The sequence below is a fragment of the Planococcus citri genome, chromosome 2, assembly GCF_950023065.1.
Source record: "Planococcus citri chromosome 2, ihPlaCitr1.1, whole genome shotgun sequence".
Lineage (NCBI taxonomy): Eukaryota > Metazoa > Arthropoda > Insecta > Hemiptera > Pseudococcidae > Planococcus > Planococcus citri.
The window spans coordinates 55,069,384-55,088,350 of NC_088678.1; the positions used below are offsets into that span (position 1 = coordinate 55,069,384).

The window sequence follows — 18,967 nt, forward strand, 5'->3', positions numbered from 1 at the left end:
CTTATTCGAAGAAAAAAAAATCGTATACATGATTCAAACGTAATCCGATTGAACTTAATAATGTAACATAACAGAATTTAATCATCACAACACGAAAGAAAAATTCAAAAAAGCGCATTCCTATAAACTAGCACTCTACTACAGACTACATCCTTCAACAAAATGACATAATATAAAAATTTTTACAAAACAGTCTTTACGGAATAAATAGAACCCGATGATTACACACGAGACGAGAACGAAAATCAATACGTAAAAATTATACAAATAAAATTTATATACAATAAAATATTAAAAGAAAAAATAAATAAAACAAGCGGTAATACAAGACACCCCTTTAGACTTTAGATAGCCTATTTACAAATTCAAGGAACAAACGGTGCAAGATGTTTTCCGATGATAACAATAATGCGTCGGTTGAGACGATCTATACGATTGTGTATCTTCTTCCGATATAGACGTATCAAAAGGATACCACGAGCTGCTATCTAGGTTCTCGAATCCGACATCGTTTTCTAAAGGTTTGCTTTTACTTTTAGACGATGAAATGGTCAGATTGCGAAAACCGGAGGCCGCAGCTCCGCATTCTACTCACATTACCTAAAATGAAAAATAATGAAATGTTTATGGTTTTTGCAAAAATAACATGCTGAGAAAGATATTTTATTAGTAAAGAAACTCGACAAAACGCCACAGAGTGATTTTAATAAAAGCTTAAAAGTTGGAGAGAACGTACCTAAAATGCTTCAACTTCAAAATTTCAATAACCTACACAGTTTTTTCCATCAATGAATTTTAACGGATAGAATATCCACAAGTGTCTTTTAGATTAATACTGATTATTGTTAGCGAACATTTTAAATCGAAAATACCTACACGATGTTTAAAAAGTAAAGACATTTTTTAATAGAGTGGTGGAATATGCATCATTAAGTAGATTAACAGTCTGAAAATTGAGTCCTTTCAATTTTATGTGTTACTCAAACGTTGGCCATTTTCTTCAATTTTCAGCATAATTATTTGAATTCTGATTTAGATTCATTTTATAAAACTATTTTAAGGGGTAAAAAAATTACTATCTGATTTTTAAACATTTTTACGCCGATTTTATTGATTCTCTGATGCATATTTTAAACAATTTTACAAACTATTTGGTTGACTCTGCTAATTTTTTATAATTTTCAATGGTTTTTGAGGTGCGCAAAATTCGCACTATTAAATGAGTTTTCAGTCGATTTTCATGCAGATGCTGTTCATTTTTCCAGAATTGAAAAAAATCATCATTTCAGACAATTTCCTTTCACTTTTCAAATTCGTATAACTGATTTTTTTGAATTTTCAGCAGTTTTTTTGAATTTTTGCAATAAATTAACGAATTTCTAGATACCTTCAAGTGCAATATCCGCAATATTTTATGCATTTTTGAATTTTGGTTCATTTTTAATGATTTTCATACAAGCTTTGCTCGTTTTCCGGGACTAAAAAAAAGTCCTGAATTATTATACACAATTTTTTCAAATTTACAACCGTTTTGACGATTTTCTGATTCATTTCAAATTATTTTTTTTTTCATTTTTTTGTGCCATTTTTCTCCTAATTTTTTGTTATTTTTTTAAATATTGACTTGAAAAAATGTAGACAACTGTGCAATTTTTCAGCGAATTTTTAACTCATTTCCATGCAAGTTTTTGCTCCTTTTCCTGAAGTATACAATTTTTTTCCAATTTTTGACACTTCAAACAGCTTTTTTCATATTTTGTGTCATTTTCTAGCAAACTTTATGTAAATTTTGATAATTGTCTGTTAAATTGTAAAAATTTACCTGGCCAAATTTTGTGCAATTTTTAAATGAATTTTCAACTCATTTTCATACAGAAACTGTCTATTTTTTAAATCATTTTACGCATTTTTTTCTAAATTTCTGAAGACTTTTTGAAAAGTCAAAGTAATTAATAAACTTGAAAGAAACCAATCTGTTCCAGAATAAAGTCGAAATATTTTTTTCCCATTTCCTTAATTTAATTCACTTTACTTCTTCAGTTCAAATTTCCAGACAAGGACACCGAAATTTGGCTTATTGAAGGGACAAATCACCCACGTCTCAGAATCAAATTTTGAGCAGCCCAAGTTGATTTCTCAATTTCTGAAAATTGGTTTGTATCTTAAGCCACGCTATTTTCAATAATTTTCCAAAAATCGAATAATCAATTTCAGCAGCTCAAAATTTGCTTCTGAAGGCTCAATCAAAGTTGATAAATTACAAAGGTTTCCCTGAAAGAAGAAAATCGTGTGAGCATAATTCAATCTCTTCAATTTCAAAGTTAGACAGACATGTACATTTGAATTCAACATTGGTTGCCTGCGTTATTGATGGAAGGGGGTTACTGATGCACCTTGCATATTACTCGAAAATCAGTTCACTTGGTCCGTTTTTTAAATCGTTCCAGGTTTACAGTCAAAGATGAGGAGGAATCACTCTGCCTCACCTAAAAAAACCTCTCATCTCTTCCCTCTCCCCCCTATCATGGTATTTTTTAAAAAATCGAATCCATATACCTGTAATACTTGACTAGCTTCAAAGGTGGTACCCGGTCTGAGGATAATGGGACGTGAAACTTGACCAGACTCGACGCAAATCATATTTGGGAATTCGTCATCGCCAAAATCACCTATATCTTTAGCTTTCTCCCAGGGATTCCATATAACTACGCAAAAACATAATACATAAATTAAACCGTTGAAAATTAATTCATCAAAAATACGTAGTTTAAAAAAAACAGAACAAAACAAAAAAAACATGTAAAATAATAAAATTCTCGTCATTAAGCACCTGTATCGGATAAATTATATTTTAATATTTTCATTTTGCGTCCGGATACCACATTTGTAATCATGATTTCTTGGGGAGTATTTTGATAAATACGATCAGTCCATTCGTCGATGGTAACTACTTCTCGATTTTCATGGTACATTGTATTTTCTCTGGTCTGCAAAATGGAAAAAATTATTTAGCAAGAAGAACCTTCCTCAACATTTTTTTTTCGCGATGCGATGCATGTACTAATAATGTAATATGCAAAATAGAACTCGAGGTAATTTAAATTAACCTAATACAAACTAGCAAATCTACTTTAAAATTACGATAAATTTCGGGAAATTGATAATAATCTACATGTGAAAAAAAATTCGTAGCTACCTTATCAATATATGTGCAGCCTAGCAAACCGGTTATCTGACACCTTCTTACATCCGGTACTTTAAAATACGTATGCAACAATAAATAAAACGGACACATAGCTTCTTTACTAGGATTATAGACGGCTAAATTAAAATGTAATTCTTTTTCTCGTAATATCAATCTGTAGGTTAATTTGAACCTGAAACATAACGCAATACATTTCATTTAATAGGTATTAGGTACCTACACCTATAAATTACAATATCAAAATCAATGTATAAGTACCAATAATACACGTAATGTACCTCAACTGCTATAGTGCTATAGGTACATAAACAAGAACAACTCGAATTTTTTTTACCAAAACTGCATTCACCGTTTGCTAAATCAGGTTCGTGAACTGGTTAGTCGATAATTTTCGCTAATTATGCGCGATATTTGCTATTAAGGAGATAAAATGTCGCAAAATATACGCCAAATTGGTTACATTTTTTGATGCTTCGAGCCAAATATTGATTTAACCTCGACATTATTTTCGTTAGATGATAATTTTTTCAACTTTGAGAAAATTTTACGAGAGGCGAAGAGAGGGATTTCGTTAGAGAATTTTTTCGCGCGGATTAGTAAATTCACGTACGTATCAGATATACGTCTTGAAAACCCGATGTAAGTATTTTCTACTTGAAAAAAAGGAAATTTCACCGCTATTATAAATTCTAATTTCATCTATTTTTTTCCCCCATTCGTATACGAAAATCGTGAAAAAATTATCGAATTCGTTGATGAATTTACATTCGATTTTTTTTTACCAAGGTTGCTGCTTTCAATAAGTGAAATGAATATCTAAAAATAAAAGTGGGTACTCAATCGATGCGGTGGTTTTCTATTTCAGTTGGAAAAAAATTATGTTCCAAATTTAAACACGATTTTCGAGATCACAGAAACGTAGAGAAAAACATGGAAAATTTTAAAGAGAGGGAAGAAATTAGTACATTAGTACGGTACTTGGCCAATTTTAAGAACTTTAACAAACGAGAAGAAAACGTCTCCGGTTTGACGGGAATGCAATTTTTGGAAAGAGCGATCTGAAACCCTCATAACTTGAAACTTTTAGCAGTTCAAATTAATTTTTCAATTTTTGGTTAATTTTTGAAAATCCAAAAATCACGATTCTATGAAATTTAGATTTTTAAGTTTTTTTTCTTTTTTTTTCAGGAAAAAAATGCAAATTAGTTTAGGGACCAATATCTAATCCACCAACGACTGAAATCCACCATTTTTAGCAATTTTGGAGACTCCAACGAGATTTTTGATTTCATACAGAAGTTATGGAGATTAATTCGAGCAGCAAAAAATTTAGTAAGGGGTTATTCTCGACCTGCTTAGCGAATTTAATGAAATGTCCACCTGGAAATCGGCTCAATTGTGAATAAACTCGATCATCACGTCGAAAATAAGCCAGAACTTGATTTTTAGAAGCCCAAATTAGTTTCTACGCTTTCTGGAGAGATCCAAACAGTGAGTGCAAATCTGTTGCCTTGAAAGGTAATTTCCTACACCCTTATCTTATGGCATGAAACTATCCATTAATAACTAGAGGACCATTTGAATTGACAGCCTATGATTTGAACGAAACAAAGCTAGATGAAAACAGCATCTCATAAAACCTTCGTAACAGTCCGTTCTTGGATTTTTGGCGGCCCATTTTTGAAAAATTAAAAAATTCAAAAAAGCTGTCAATGCGATTTTGAAATTTTTTAAAGAAAAATAATTTTTTTCAAACGAGGTGAACCAATATGAATAATTTCTTCAATTCAACTCTCACACATCAATAACTTCTAATTTTGAGTTATTCTGGAGCCTCCAGCGAGTTTTGGATTCTCCAGAAATTTCAAATCGCTCTGGCTTGAAGGACTGAAGATGAACTTTAGTACCTATTACTTTAGTAAACGCTTCTAGGGCACTCTCTATAGACCGTTTTAGGTGGTTAGCAAGAACTTCCAGGAGCACCAATTCAAAAGTGAATTTTTGACCAAAAATTGTAAATTCCAGAAAAAGTGAAAAAATCAAATTTTTGAAAAAGGGAACCTCTTGAGGTGTCACACTCCGATTTGAAGGGGATCGCGATTTTTGGAAAGAGCATAGTCTAAAACCCCCAAAACCAAATTTTCAGTTGCCCAAGTTCATTTTTCGATTTTTGGCGAATTTTTGAAAATTCAAAATTGACTGTTTCTGGCAATTTATGCTTTTTTTAAAAAAAGTACGTACTTGATCAGTAAAAATGGTCAAAATAAGTCCCAAAACTAATAATAACTACCCAAATTCAAATTTTATCATTCCCAGCCATTCTGGAGCCTCCAGCAGCGCGATTTTTCAATTTCCCCAGAATTTTGAATTTGCTCCAGAAGGCGTGAATTTGAAGTTGGGCAGCTAAAAATCGAGTTGTATATTACACTCGACCTGTTTAACGAGTTTATCCACATTTGAGCCGATTTTGAGAGTGACACCTCAAAAGTGGCTTTTTGACCAGCTTTTTTCAAAATTAAAAAATCCAAAAAATCAAAAGTTTCCCGTTTTGTGTGGAAATTTTTGAAATTTGCGCGAATCGCTGTATTTTGTCCAAAATTAACTCCCAAAATACAAATTTCACAATTTCCAGCTATTCTGGAGCCTCCAGCGCAATTTTTCAATTTCTCCAGAATTTTGAGTTTGCTCCAGAAGGCGTGAATATGCAGTTGGGCAGCTGAAAATCGAGTTGTGTATTATACTCGACCTGTTTAACGAGTTTATCTACATTTGAGCCGATTTTGGGAGTGACCATGACCCCTCAAGAGTGGTTTTTTGACCAGCTTTATTCAAAATTAAAAAATCCAAAAAAATCAAAAGATAACAGTTTGTGAGGAAATTTTTAAAATTTGTGAGAATCGCTGTATTTCTTCAAGACCCAACCCCCGGAGTGCAAATTCTACCATTTCCAGCCGTTTCGAAGCGATAGTAACACATCAAAAAACCACTCTTGAGGCTCTCAAAATCGGCTCAAATGTGGATAAACTCGTTGAACATGTCGAGTGTAATATGCAACTCGATTTTCAGGAGTCCAACTTCATATTCACGCCTTCTGGAGCAAATTCAAAATTCTGGAGAAATTGAAAAATCTCGCTGGAGGCTCCAGAATGGCTGGAAATGGTAAAATTTGGATTTGGGTAATTATTATTAGTTTTGGGACTTATTTTGACCATTTTTACTGATCAAATACGTACTTTTTTTAAAAAAAGCATAAATTGCCAGAAACAGTCAATTTTGAATTTTCAAAAATTCGCCAAAAATCGAAAAATGAACTTGGGCAACTGAAAATTTGGTTTTGGGGGTTTTAGACTATGCTCTTTCCAAAAATCGAGTTCCCCTTCAAATCGGAGTGTGACACCTCAAGAGGTTCCCTTGTAAGTATAGAGCGATTTTTTCGGAAAAATATTGTCTGATGAATGTATTTGCACGATTAACCGGCTCAAAAACCGTCTCAATTGACTTTTTTGGACCCTCCAGCGAGGGATGAACTTTAGGACTTATAAATTTGGGTCAATGCTCATTAAACACCCTCTCAACCGCTTTGAAAACGTTTGAAAATCGTCCTTAAAAAACAGAGTTTTAAAATTCTTTAAATTTTCAAAAATTCTCCAAAAGCTTGAAAATTAATTCCAGGCTCTGAAATTTTGGTTATGGGGGGGGGGGTTGAGGCATGCTCTTTCGATCCGGTTCGATTTAGTTCAAATCGGAAAATAAAATTTTTCCTACATTTTTTGATAAATAAAAAAGTCAACAAAATGATGAAGTTCTAAAGTTTTTTTTCGTCCGCGAACCTGAGCACATAAAAACGAGATACTTATTCGAGGACTTATTCAACGATGCGAATCTTCTTTTTCATCGTTAAGTACATATTAAAAAAATTTTCTCGTGTTATCTTCCATCTGTTTACTTTCCTTTTACTGTCTGGATTAATTTACTCAATGAAAAAATCAAACGCCTACCGAATTCTTCCTTTTTTCCTTTTTTTTTTTTTGCGAAGCAATCGTCGATCGTTACGTTCGATAACAAGACGACGACGTATTTTTCACATTTGACAACACGAATGAAACGAATTGTGGCAAAGATAGAAGGGTCCGAGGAGGGGGAAAATCATCGTTTCAGTACTTACGGAAAATCCCACAGCGATTTAGTATATTCGTTATCGATGAGTGAAAATATAGCTTCGACATCTCCGCTGGGCAATCTCTCCGGCGGCTTTTCGACGTTCCATCTTGAAATACGAGCGAAACCGTGTTGAGGTCCATAATTCCAAGGGCCGAATTGAGCTAAAACAATACAATAAAAATACCACCTTGATTTGCTCGTCTCTGTCGAGTTAGTTTATTCGTTATGTACGCGGGAAATCAATGCAACGATCATTGGACTAGTATAGTGTATGTGGAATGAAAAAACTCTGTCACGATACGAGTTTATCGTAAATTAAATTAAAACACGAAATTGAGGTAAACCTACGCATCGAGCCAAAGATCACTATAAAAAGTTGCCATTAAGTAGTAATTATTCTTCGGTAAAATAAATTTTTAAACTAGCTTCATCCTTTGTCTCTGCCTACGATTTACCCTACTTCAACTCGTAGGTGTTGGTTTTTAAATGACTAATCAAGAATTTTTATTAGTACAAAAATTGTCCGGCCAATCAACTCGAATCCGGCACACGAAATACTCACGAAATACTATGGGAATGCCTCCGCGAATAGCTTTCTTTCCATCGAATATGGCTTGTTTACTGCAACAAACAAAAGCAGAAGGAAAAAAAAACTGTTACAAAACATGTCAAGTGCACGTTCGCTCGACGTCTAAATACACTCGAAATGAAAACGCGTCAAAAGCATAAAAATGAAGATCTTAAATACAATACTACCTACAATACAGTACACGCGAGCTTTAGCAAAATGAAACAAAACAAAAAAAAAAACCACCCAAACCCAACACCATGAAGGCGAAACGAAAAAGGAACCGAGCAGAAGTGAAAAAAAAGTACCCCGAATGGAATTCGTTGGTCGTTAGTGAAATGGTTTTAAAGGAAAAAGGGGCGTCGTGTAGGATATTAGTCAAAAACGGATGACGCGAACCTTCTCTAAGCAAAAAACCTGTATCCTTGCGACAAATTTGGTTTCCTTGTATACATTCGCAGCATCCAGCAGCGGGTAATCTTTACGAATAAATGAGTTTAGTGATTAAACGAACGCTACCATTATCGCAGAAGCCTCTTAATACCTTCGTAATTCTGTTCTAACGTGCGAAAAAAAAAACCGCAATTTATTTTTTACGTACGTCGAGTAATCCGAGCAGCATTTGGAAAAAAGGCCAAGTAGTTTCACTCCTTTGCACGGAGACGGAGCACAGTATCGATATTAACGAGTGTTACGAGATTCCACAAATGTAACCGCGCATTTCCCCTCAAACTGGTGGAAATGCGGGCGAATTTCGACGATGGAAAAAATACTTAACACTGCTCAAAGTACAATTTGAAAAACTCCTCGAAAGGTGAATGATCTTTTATAACGACGACGACGCGACCTTTTGAAATCCCCAGCTCACCCTTCTCTCTCCTCCGTCGTAGTTCCAAACTCTCGAGCAGGTACTTTGAATAATTAACATTTTTCTAATTGCGTTTTAAAAACGTCGTTAATCGAACGAGACACTGCCAAGTGAAGTGACCATTTTCGCTGTTTTTTTTTCTCTCAACAACGTTCAAAACTAGCCTAATTAGGGACAAAGGGGAAGCCGAAGAGGATAGTCGAGTAAACGTAATATGTTGAAAGCTGCACGAGGATAAATTGTAGTACGTAAGAAAGCCGGGCTTTGATTATAAGAAAAACTGACATCGTTTTCAGAATGTAGATTAATAGAGAAAGGATCTGAAACAGTAGCAAAAACGATACGAGCTACGACCAACATAAAGCTGCTTTTTCAAACTTTAGGGGTTGTTTCTTCTTCGAACGTTAAAGCTATACAACGTTTGCACGACTACGACGACGACGTATTCGCTGATAGCAGCAAAAAACACATCTAAGGGATCGTTTACAAGAGGTAGCAAATTAATTAATGCAATTTTTCGTCGTCTGAACTATGTACAAAGATACATTAAAAAATGACCAGCTCGCAGCGCAGGTATAACGTAGAATTATTTTTCATTTTGTACGTTTTTTCATACATATTTTCCACTTTTACAGAGCTTTGACATTTCTGAATAGCCTCAAAATAAAAATAATTGATGTAGATTAACGACTGAAATGGCATAGTGTAGAATCTTCTCAAGCTGACTACGAAGACCCTTAAATTTAAAGAAAGAAACTGGAAAATAAATTACATTTCGTTGAACGAACTCTCTGAAAAATTAAAATATAGAATCGCTCTCGTTGAAATGAATTTTTTCGTATTACATGCTAGCATTCGAATCTTATTCTCACAGACAGCGACAACAAAGTTCACCTCCTAGGAAAATAATCGATAAGAAAATTTTAAACAATTTTTAAATTTTTCTACAGGCCTCGTCGAGCAGTGACGACCATGAATACAAACGAGGAAAAAAAACTGAAAAAATCCATCGTACATTTTTTGACTACTAAAATTCGAAGGTTAAACTATAAAAACATGCTTTAAAGACATACCTTCGCTTAGAGCGAACAACTGTTAAAATTTTTAAAAACTGATTTCATAATACTATCCATGCTACAAGTGTGACCGCTTTTTTTCAGCAATTAAGTTTGTAAAAAAAAGTAGGTATGAAAAAACACTCTGTATATATATTGTATCTGTATCTGTGTTGATTCACGCATATAACTTACCTAACGAAAATTTGTTCTTGATTATTGACTCGCCAGGATACTACGGTTGCTCCTGTAAATTGAAGATATTCAATTATCGATAATTATAATTACAAGTGCATTGGATAATTAGCGGTATCCGAGTGAAATAAAAAGTTGAGTTTTACCATGTAAATTGATCGTACAAGTGGTGTTATTTCCTCGGTCTAAATTCACTACTGTGGAACCAGAAGACATGCCTAATGTGTGAATTAAAATAAACGCCGATTATTCAATAACAATGTTGAATATTATGGAAGAATTATTTTAAATTACACAAGATAATAAACCTCGCGGTTTAAACTATCGCGAACGTTAAACTCGACTTCTGCAAAAATAAATCTTGGTGTTTTTGATTTTCTGTTGAACGCAGAGAGTCGCGGTTTTCAGGGTTACCATAGAAAAGTATTTCCCTGGAAATGAGTTCGATCTGTGTGACGATTATTATTTTTCATTTGAGACATTTCTTTTTGATTGAACAAGCACACTTTATGATTTTATAAATATCAATTAAATGAAAAAATGATGTAATTTGAATTCATGTTCTTATAATTGAAGAAAAAACATGATTAATAAATTGTTCAATCGATTCCAAACAAGATGAAAAACATTACTGAATTTCATCACGTGCAACACTGCGAATTATCAGTTGTTTCCAAAAATTTTCGTTATCCTCCAAATTTTCAACTCCACGTTCCACGCGATTTCGAAATTCGAATTTTTAAGTTAATTTTCGACTTTTTAAATTAATAGATTAACTCTTAAATGTAGAAAAAAATGTCTGGAGAAAACAAGGAAGCTTTTGTTGAGAAGGAGAAAGTAGACTCGAAGGTTGTGTCGAATAAAGCAGACGTAAGTGAAATTTTATCTTCGAAATAAATGACGTAATTTAGCACTAATAGAACATAGAATAGGAATATTTTGAACTAAAATTACGATTATTGTATTAATTTCACATTTCCATTCTCGTTTAATCGGAAAATCACAGGGTAGTCATAAACCCAGAAAGAAACCTGAGAAAAAAGTTACCTCCTCGCCAAAGAATGAGGCTTCTTCGTCAACTCATTTTTCATCGCACAGATCTCATCGTAATTTCCAAAGTAACTATGCTACGATTATTTTGATTTAGTAATCAGATCAGTTTGTTGGTCTATTTTTCTATTTCTTACCTGTTTGAATTCTATTTAGACAAAAATATCGCTGAAAACAGATTGAAAAAGCTTCGTGTCAAGTTGGATGCTGAAATAAAACTGAAAGGTATTTTTAATCGTTATGTTTTCGGAATTTAGGTTTAAATTTCGAATTCTGAATCAATGTGGTTTTGTTTTTAGAAAGGATCGATACCGTTGGAGTCTCACGATTGTTGGACGAATCGGTTGTTAAAATCGAGAAGAGTAAAGTAATACCGAGTAAACTAAAGTCACCCAGACCTGCAGCAACTGGTCATCGCGTCTATCCTAGTCCTCCCCTTCGTAGAAATATCGCAGCCGAAAGGCTTAAAAAAATTAAAAAAGAAGTACAAGCCGTTATCGAAAATGCCCAAAGTACGTACTCGTACTTTGCCATGTAAATCGGTACTTATTCGTTGTTTACTCTGTGAAATTAACGCGTGGATTATTTATTTTATATTAGATTCGGCTCCGGAACCAGTGTTGGATAAATATTCGCTCATGGAGATTGATGAATGTATGAGTCAAGCTGATGAGCCTAGTTCTGCTGTACTTCATCAGAACTCAAAAAAAACTTCTCTCGGTCACAATGTGGAATCAGCAAATCGCAATGATCCAAATTTCGATGCGGTTCCGTTTAAAATTAATGTACCTCGGAATACCGATGATGATTTTTTCAAGCAAAGTTCAAACACGCCCAACAATAATGATTCGCATCCCGATGTCGTTCCTTTTGTCAACGATGAGGTAAATTTTTAATTTTCATTTGATATGTTTCGAATTGTATTATTCGAGATTTCATTTTTTTATTTTTTGTTTATAGATTTACAAAATCAGACAAGAACCGTGTTATATGGCTTTGCACACAAATTTCATGTCAGATTTTAAAATGGATTTAGACATGCCAGACGGTGATCTGTTGATCGTTACCGATACAAACGTTTTTCTCTCTCATTTAAAAATCGTCGATTATCTACTAAAAAATTCGTCATTTCCGTGTACGAGTGAGTATTTTTGAAATGCATTTCATTTCGAATTTAATGATGTCATTGTTATTAATACGCTACATCATTTTTTCAGCACTGAATTCATGTGTATTGGTTGCTCCTTGGCTAGTAATTCAGGAAATTGATTACGCCATGAAGAAAAATAACGAAAGACTGAATAATCAAGCACGATCGGCCAACAATTTTATAAACGAGTGTTTGAAGAAGAAACATCCTCGTTTTTTTGGACAATCTTTGATCGATTTTAAAGAAAACTTCAAGAACGCTGTGAGCATTGATGACTTCATTTTGCAATATTGCATGAAATTCGTGTCATGTGGTAAGAAAGTGGTAAGTATCCAGTGAATGAGTAATTGAGTACATAAGCTCAGTTTCTCTTATGATACGATTTGACTGTCGATTTTTCAGATCTTGTTGACAAACGATAAGAATTTGTGCACCAAAGGTATAGTTAACAGCGTATCGGTACTGAGCACCAAGGAGTTCGTGGATACGTTCAATTTATCAGAACTTTTCTAGTTTATGGTACTGAGCACCAAGGAGTTCGCGGATACGTTCAATTTATCAGAACTTTTCTAGTTTATAACTGTGTTTTTTCTCATTAAGTTCGACCATTTTTTTCTTTTGTTAAATTACTTGTCAATTACCTATATAATTATGAGCTTCGGCGTGTGATATTTTAGGTTAATGAAGAAATTTTTTTGTTTTCATTTTTAAGTATAAGTTGTGTTCTTATTATTCTTATTCTCATCCAAAAATTTGTAACGTTACGCGTAACTAGTTTAGTTCTCGAAGATACCTTATTTTTACTTTTTATATTCTATTCGTAAGGTACTCTAATAATTTCGTTGTTATTAAGTTTGAAAACGGAAGTCTGAAGTTGTTACTTGTGATAATAATTTTGCTCTTTTTGTTACCTTTTTTTCTAACAAAAGAAAACCACGATTAAAAAAATATATCGATGCGTTTGATTCGTTGTTCGATTTTGTAAATAGGTACGAAAGCCCAGTGTGATTGAAATTTATCTGTCTAATGTTTTCGAAAAGGGATATTTGATTTGATTACTTATTTAAATTTTTTTTATAATTTTGACATCAAGTACCGTTGACATTGAGTTTACTGAAAATAATTCTCAATAGTTGAATATCATTCATGCTTCGGAAGATACATAGTACTTATTATGAAAAATAATATAAAATTTTGTTTACTTATCATGTGAAGGGGCGATTTTCTGAGTGTAGTTTTTCAATGTTATGTTTCCGTCGATTATCGAACCTTTAAAAAAGAAGTTCTGATTAAATTATTGATAGTATTTTCTTCTTTTACGGGGAACTTGTTCGAGGGGCGAAGCTTAGGCGAGTCTAAATTTCAGATGATTTACCAGTTTAGACCTTAATTGAAGAAACTTGGATTTATGAAAATTGAAACTATAAAAAATAAAATATAAAATAATACACAATGAAAATGAAAGCTTTTTGACTAAAAATAACGTTCCATGATATCTTTCATGAAATTCTTGTTTATTTATGAAAATGTATGAAGACTTATGTTCATTTCATTTTTCTTCAGTGAGTTCAGTTCCATTTTAAGTACCTATACAATTTTTCCATTATTTACTTACTGTTCAGTCTTCATCGCCGAGCGCCGACTCACCTAAATACGTAATTTTTATTTTCTTAATTCAATTTCCCTTATGTCCCCAGTTTTCTGAGTTTTCGATCTCGATGTGTTGTAAATTAATTGTAGTGCTGAGAAATTGAGAAAATAAAAAGAAAGATGGAATGGAACATCCGATTTCGTTCCGGATGGAACTCCATAACAATGCCACCATTCAATATCTGAATTCTCTTTACGGTTTTTTCACCTGTTGACAAAAATTTTAGTGTATCACGAGGTACGCTGTAAATTAAAAATTTCTAATAACCGAATGATCAATATGAAAAATAAAAATAATTAAATAATTACAGTCACGACGGTTTTATATGTACAAGACTTCTTTATTAGGCGAAATATTTTGGAATCAGAAAAGAAATTCATTTCCTTTATGCATCACTGATTCCCTGCGCAATCGTCCAATAATCAAGGCGGATTTTGGGAATGGTTAGGAAGGGGTATGACGGTGTATGACGCTATTATTTATGTTCTCTAATCTCTATTACAATTTTGATTAGAAAAAAATTTCGTCGATATTGAAATTGCGAATTAAATTTATAATGTGAATGTTGATCTCGCATATCAAACCAAGATGCCAAAGTTCCTCAGTAAACACAATGCCACTCCGTGTTATAAATGCACCATAAGACTTTTAGAAGACACAGAAGCCTTAGAATGCGAATTCCAGGTAATATTTTTCAATTCGTTGATAGCAGATTAATAACTTCGATTCTCAATCACTATGCTCATTGGAAATCATTTTCCGTTCATTAAAAGATACTTTTTCTACGTATTTAGAAATTATATTAAATAAGCTTGTGTTCTTTCAGTCAAATCACAAGGGGCAATACTTATTGGATTACGCTTGCGAGCAATTAAACTTGGTTGAAAAGGATTACTTTGGATTACGCTATGTTGACGCTGAAAAACAAAGGGTATAGATCATAGAGTTATTTCATATCAAACCACCAAACACAACGTTTCTAATTCTGTATGTGGGTATCATTAATTATGTGTTTTTTGCAGCATTGGTTAGACCCAATCAAATCGGTGCTGAAACAAATAAAAGGTAATTTTCATATAATATGCGTATTTCAAATTCATCTTGACTTTATTCATCTTATCGTGTTCTAAAATTTAGATGTGGAACCAGTTCTGTTCAGCTTTCGTGTGAAATTCTACCCACCGAATCCTTTCACATTGAAAGAGCAGATTACTCGGTACCAAATATACTTGCAGTTGAAGCGAGATTTATTGCATGGTAGACTTTATTGCAGTAATGACGACGCCGCATTACTAGGAGCTTATATTTTACAAGGTAATTCTTATTATGTTATTTTAGCTTACTTGATGGTTTTCAGTAATTTCTACACCTTGTTTTGTATTTTTTTTTTTTTCAGCTGAATTGGGCGATTATAACCCTGATGAACATATTGGCAATTATGCCAGCGAGTTTAAAATATTTCTAAAGCAGACGCTGAATATTGAAGAAAGAATGATGGAAATCCATCAAATCGAACTCAAGGGTGTTTCTTTGGAAGAAACTGAGGCCAATTTTTTACGTAAAGCTTGTACTTTGGATACGTACGGTGTTGATCCACATCCTGTAAAGGTACGTTAAATTGTTCATCATTTCGTTACATTTTTAATGATGAATGCAGAAATATGATCTCATTTTTTATATTTTAGGACCAAAAGGGGAACCAATTATATTTAGGTGTTAATTTTAATGGTATTCAGACATTCCAAGGAAGTCGTAGAACTAATCAGTATAGATGGAGTGAAGTACAAAAAATTAATTACGAAGGCAAAATGTTCATTGTTCATTTGGTTTATATCGAAGTTAGTATTTTAGGCATCTCACGTTTAGTTGATTTTTATACATGATTATAAATAATACTCATTCTGGTTTTTTTTTTCACTTTATTTCTAGGATCCGAGGACCAAGGTGAGTTCATCGCGACGAAAAATGAAATCAACATAATTATTCAAAATGTTACTTATTTTATTTTTTGAAATTTAGAAAAAAGAAACCGTTGGTTTCAAATGTCCAACGACAGCAGCCTGCAGACACATTTGGCGTTGCGCTATCGAACAGATGTTATTTTTTACGTGAGTATTATTCACAAAAATCGCTAAAAATCATCTGGTGATAACGTTATGGTTTTTTCTCCCATCGAATTTATAGATAAGCTCAAAGTGAAACGAGTACTTTTAGAATGAAAATATTTTTATTTATAGTTCTCCTTCAAGTTCAAACGTGCCGAGAGTGGTTAGCGGGGGCGGATTCTTCTCCGGATCGAAATTCCGCTACACTGGCCGAGTAGAACGCGAAGTTTTGGAAGAGATGGCTCAGCTATTAAGAGAAGAGCCTCCAATCAACAGAGTAGGCAGCTTAAGGAGGAAAGCGTCGAGCGTACCGGCCACTCCATCTACCCCTATTGTTTCGGAACTTTCTAATTTCCAAGACGGAGGTTGTTAATTTTTATATTTTTTGAAACATTTGATAATAATTCAAACGTGTGAAATTAAATGTAATCTTGCTTACATTCAATCAACCTTGTACGAGATATGTTTTCGATAATACGACTAAATAATTAACGTGAGCGATAAAGTCGTTATTTGTATGAGATTTTTTGCTTACTTTTTCAAGGTCGTTGTACTCGACTAAATTTTACCATAAATACTTATACGAGATTAATTTTAACACAGGTTATGGCAATTCACCTAGACTTAATTACACTACTTTTGAGAATCGTCTCAATTGTAACATGGATCAGGTTAACTTGCAGTTTAACGGAGATGGCAATATTTTAGAACCTTTGGCCGAAGATGCTGAAGCGACGTCGAATCGTTTTGGTAAAAAAAGAGGTACATAAGAGATCATATTCGTAATTAGGCTCTTTTTCAGCATTACTTCGTAGTTCTAATCGCTTTATTTTTCAATTGCTTTTTGTAGTCGATGAATTAGACACAGCATGCAATAATTTAAAAATCAATGATGCTGCCAAAGATGCTGGTACGTGTAGTTTTTCGGCGATTTTAACGCTAATTTTAAATTTTACCGCCTGTGTAATTTTTTACGTGTAGAAAAGCCGTAGATAATGTGAAATATTATGGGTCATTTGATGTCAAGTGCGTCGAAGCATGGCCTTGAAATTTAACTGAAAAAAATTTCATGGCATGACCCGCATATTTATGCATCTTCTTAAACATTTATGTACTATTGCTATTTTACGCTAATTTTTGAATAATTTACAGGATTTAAAGAATCATACAGTGAAAGCGCTCTGTATTATAATCGTGATCCGATCGAGCACTCTTCGAGCGAAAGTCACATTACGGGAACAGCTTCGCATCGTTCGAGCCGCAGCCAGACGCCAGTTCCCAAAGGCAATGTTCATTTCTCTCATAATATGCCCTCAGACGAACCTATACGATTTGTTCGTCAGCATCCTCAAATCGGGTACACGGCTTACAAGAATGAAAAATCGAAATCCGTGTGTTCGAGAACGTGTTCGTTCTTCAAGGCGTGTTTACCTTCGCTAATATTGACCATCTTGTCACTGCTCATAGTGATGATTATCGCTTTCGAAACAAACACCGAATTTTTCGCTCTGTTACGACGTGCTCCTGAGATGGTACTGATACGACGTCAGTATTACGAGCCTGTCAAAGAGCAGGTTATGACCGTGGTGGATCAAGTTTTTCGAAAATTTCGAAAATGATTTTTTTCTCCATTGACGAGTAGATTGGAGAATTACACTTGGTGAAGGGTTTAGGTGGCTGTTATGAAACTGAACGCAGCGACTTGTTGGAATGACAAATGTGATTTACATGTTTACTACTATACCAATGAGTAACAAAAAACAAAACATTCCTTTCGAGTTCCTGTGTGTTTTCATTGCAACGTGTATTACGTAACCTTTGTAAATAGGTTTTGTTCGCTGTGTGCTTTCCAAATTTCTACACTTTTTTTACAAATTGATTATGTACCGGATACGTAGTTTTTTGTTCTCTATTTTCTTATTGGCTAAAAAATCTCTCGTTCCGATACGCTATGACGTTTTGTGATTTATTGCATGTTCACACGATGACTTAAAGCCTGTGATTTTTTTTGAAGAAAAAAAAATTTGGTAAGGTTTTAATTTTTAAGGTATTTAATTATATTTTGGTGTGGTATTAATTTAATATGTGAGTATGTATTTTCTAAGTGTGTACTGGTACTTTCATTAATGCATTTTTGTCTCGTATGTGCGCTGGATGTCGTCTTTAATTTATTACGATTATTTTAAGTAGTGTTGAACACATATTTAATGAGAAAACTGCTCTGCTCGTATTTCCAGCAAACCTGTATTCTTGTCAGTAATTTTAACTTTCCTCTGAGGCATTAGATGCGTCACCTAGTGCAATAATAATAGTATTTTATTTATTTATTATACGTGTTAAGGCTGTAATCGTAGTATTTCTACTGATAGGTGTTTCTTTTCCTTTACGAGATTTCCATTCCTATTGGAAAAAGATGCTGCAAAAAAAAAAAGTATTTTTCAGATAATAAATTGTTTTTTCTTTACATTTTTAAAATGAAAATGCGTTTCTGCAAATACCTATTTTTGAAAACATAAATTACAAGTTTAAAAATATGAACATAAATGAAATCCTTAATTTTTTCTATTTATTTTGTTTTAGAATGCTACAATTATGTAAATTTTTTTATTTATGGTCGCAATGCAATTGACATATCTAGATACATTGATAGTAGATCACAGCTTTTTGATTCAATTTTCATTTGACGTTAACGTTGAAATGCTGTTGTTACGAATGAACATAGAAAAGAATCATTCCGGTGTCTGTGTATTGATGTATTCGATGTGTACGCTTATACATAATATGCAATACATATAACGTATCTTACGAGGAATAATTATTGATATTGTCAATTACACTTTTATATTTTTTATAGATCTCGTAATGTCTCCGTATGATATTGTGTGTTTGTACAACATTCCATTGTAAGCAGTTTAAAAATAAAAAGTGAATTCGTATTTGTTGTGTAGTACACAGTTCG

At 33.3% G+C, this 18,967-nt stretch overlaps 3 protein-coding genes across 4 annotated transcripts; 2 read left to right on the top strand and 1 right to left on the bottom strand.

The window, feature by feature from the left end:
• Nucleotides 1-130: 130 nt before the first annotated feature.
• LOC135836488 (uncharacterized) lies at nt 131-10,430 on the bottom strand. The gene is made up of 8 exons (XM_065351359.1): nt 10,199-10,430; nt 10,053-10,104; nt 7,929-7,987; nt 7,371-7,527; nt 3,197-3,377; nt 2,831-2,987; nt 2,557-2,705; nt 131-600 (listed from the first exon to the last, which is right to left on the bottom strand). Exons 1-8 carry the CDS (start codon nt 10,266-10,268, stop codon nt 592-594), a joined length of 834 nt encoding a protein of 277 aa, XP_065207431.1. The 5' UTR covers nt 10,269-10,430; the 3' UTR covers nt 131-591.
• Nucleotides 10,431-10,732: 302 nt separating this feature from the next.
• Nucleotides 10,733-13,217, top strand: LOC135836487 (transcriptional protein SWT1-like). The gene is made up of 8 exons (XM_065351358.1): nt 10,733-10,922; nt 11,059-11,170; nt 11,259-11,327; nt 11,402-11,614; nt 11,703-11,986; nt 12,063-12,243; nt 12,320-12,576; nt 12,655-13,217. Exons 1-8 carry the CDS (start codon nt 10,848-10,850, stop codon nt 12,763-12,765), a joined length of 1,302 nt encoding a protein of 433 aa, XP_065207430.1. The 5' UTR covers nt 10,733-10,847; the 3' UTR covers nt 12,766-13,217.
• A 1,130-nt stretch (nt 13,218-14,347) lies between these two features.
• Frmd5 (FERM domain containing) lies at nt 14,348-18,944 on the top strand. Of its 2 annotated transcripts, XM_065351367.1 has the most exons (12): nt 14,349-14,587; nt 14,730-14,834; nt 14,926-14,968; nt 15,041-15,217; nt 15,300-15,511; nt 15,589-15,741; nt 15,833-15,847; nt 15,923-16,011; nt 16,141-16,373; nt 16,612-16,770; nt 16,859-16,918; nt 17,161-18,944. In XM_065351367.1, the coding sequence occupies exons 1-12, from the start codon at nt 14,492-14,494 to the stop codon at nt 17,625-17,627; spliced, it is 1,809 nt and encodes a 602-aa protein (XP_065207439.1). In that variant the 5' UTR covers nt 14,349-14,491; the 3' UTR covers nt 17,628-18,944. The 2 variants fall into 2 exon arrangements, with proteins under 2 accessions (XP_065207440.1, XP_065207439.1); XM_065351368.1 differs by lacking the exon at nt 16,859-16,918 and having other exon boundaries at nt 14,348-14,587.
• The last annotated feature ends 23 nt before the right edge of the window (nt 18,945-18,967 follow it).

What these genes read in the sequence shown, in the direction of transcription:
- LOC135836488 (XM_065351359.1), bottom strand. Translation starts at nt 10,268, where the DNA reads ATGTCTTCTGGTTCCACAGTAGTGAATTTAGACCGAGGAAATAACACC. An exon ending in AGGCATTCCCATAGTATTTC is followed by an intron (nt 7,528 to 7,928) that starts GTGAGTATTTCG and finishes GTATTGTTTTAG; the next exon opens with CTCAATTCGGCCCTTGGAAT. An exon ending in ATATAATTTATCCGATACAG is followed by an intron (nt 2,706 to 2,830) that starts GTGCTTAATGAC and finishes GTTTTTGCGTAG; the next exon opens with TTATATGGAATCCCTGGGAG.
- LOC135836487 (XM_065351358.1), top strand. Translation starts at nt 10,848, where the DNA reads ATGTCTGGAGAAAACAAGGAAGCTTTTGTTGAGAAGGAGAAAGTAGAC. An exon ending in TTGTGTCGAATAAAGCAGAC is followed by an intron (nt 10,923 to 11,058) that starts GTAAGTGAAATT and finishes GGAAAATCACAG; the next exon opens with GGTAGTCATAAACCCAGAAA. An exon ending in CGTTATCGAAAATGCCCAAA is followed by an intron (nt 11,615 to 11,702) that starts GTACGTACTCGT and finishes ATTTTATATTAG; the next exon opens with ATTCGGCTCCGGAACCAGTG.
- Frmd5 (XM_065351367.1), top strand. Translation starts at nt 14,492, where the DNA reads ATGCCAAAGTTCCTCAGTAAACACAATGCCACTCCGTGTTATAAATGC. An exon ending in GGTGCTGAAACAAATAAAAG is followed by an intron (nt 14,969 to 15,040) that starts GTAATTTTCATA and finishes TCTAAAATTTAG; the next exon opens with ATGTGGAACCAGTTCTGTTC. An exon ending in TCGTTTTGGTAAAAAAAGAG is followed by an intron (nt 16,771 to 16,858) that starts GTACATAAGAGA and finishes TGCTTTTTGTAG; the next exon opens with TCGATGAATTAGACACAGCA.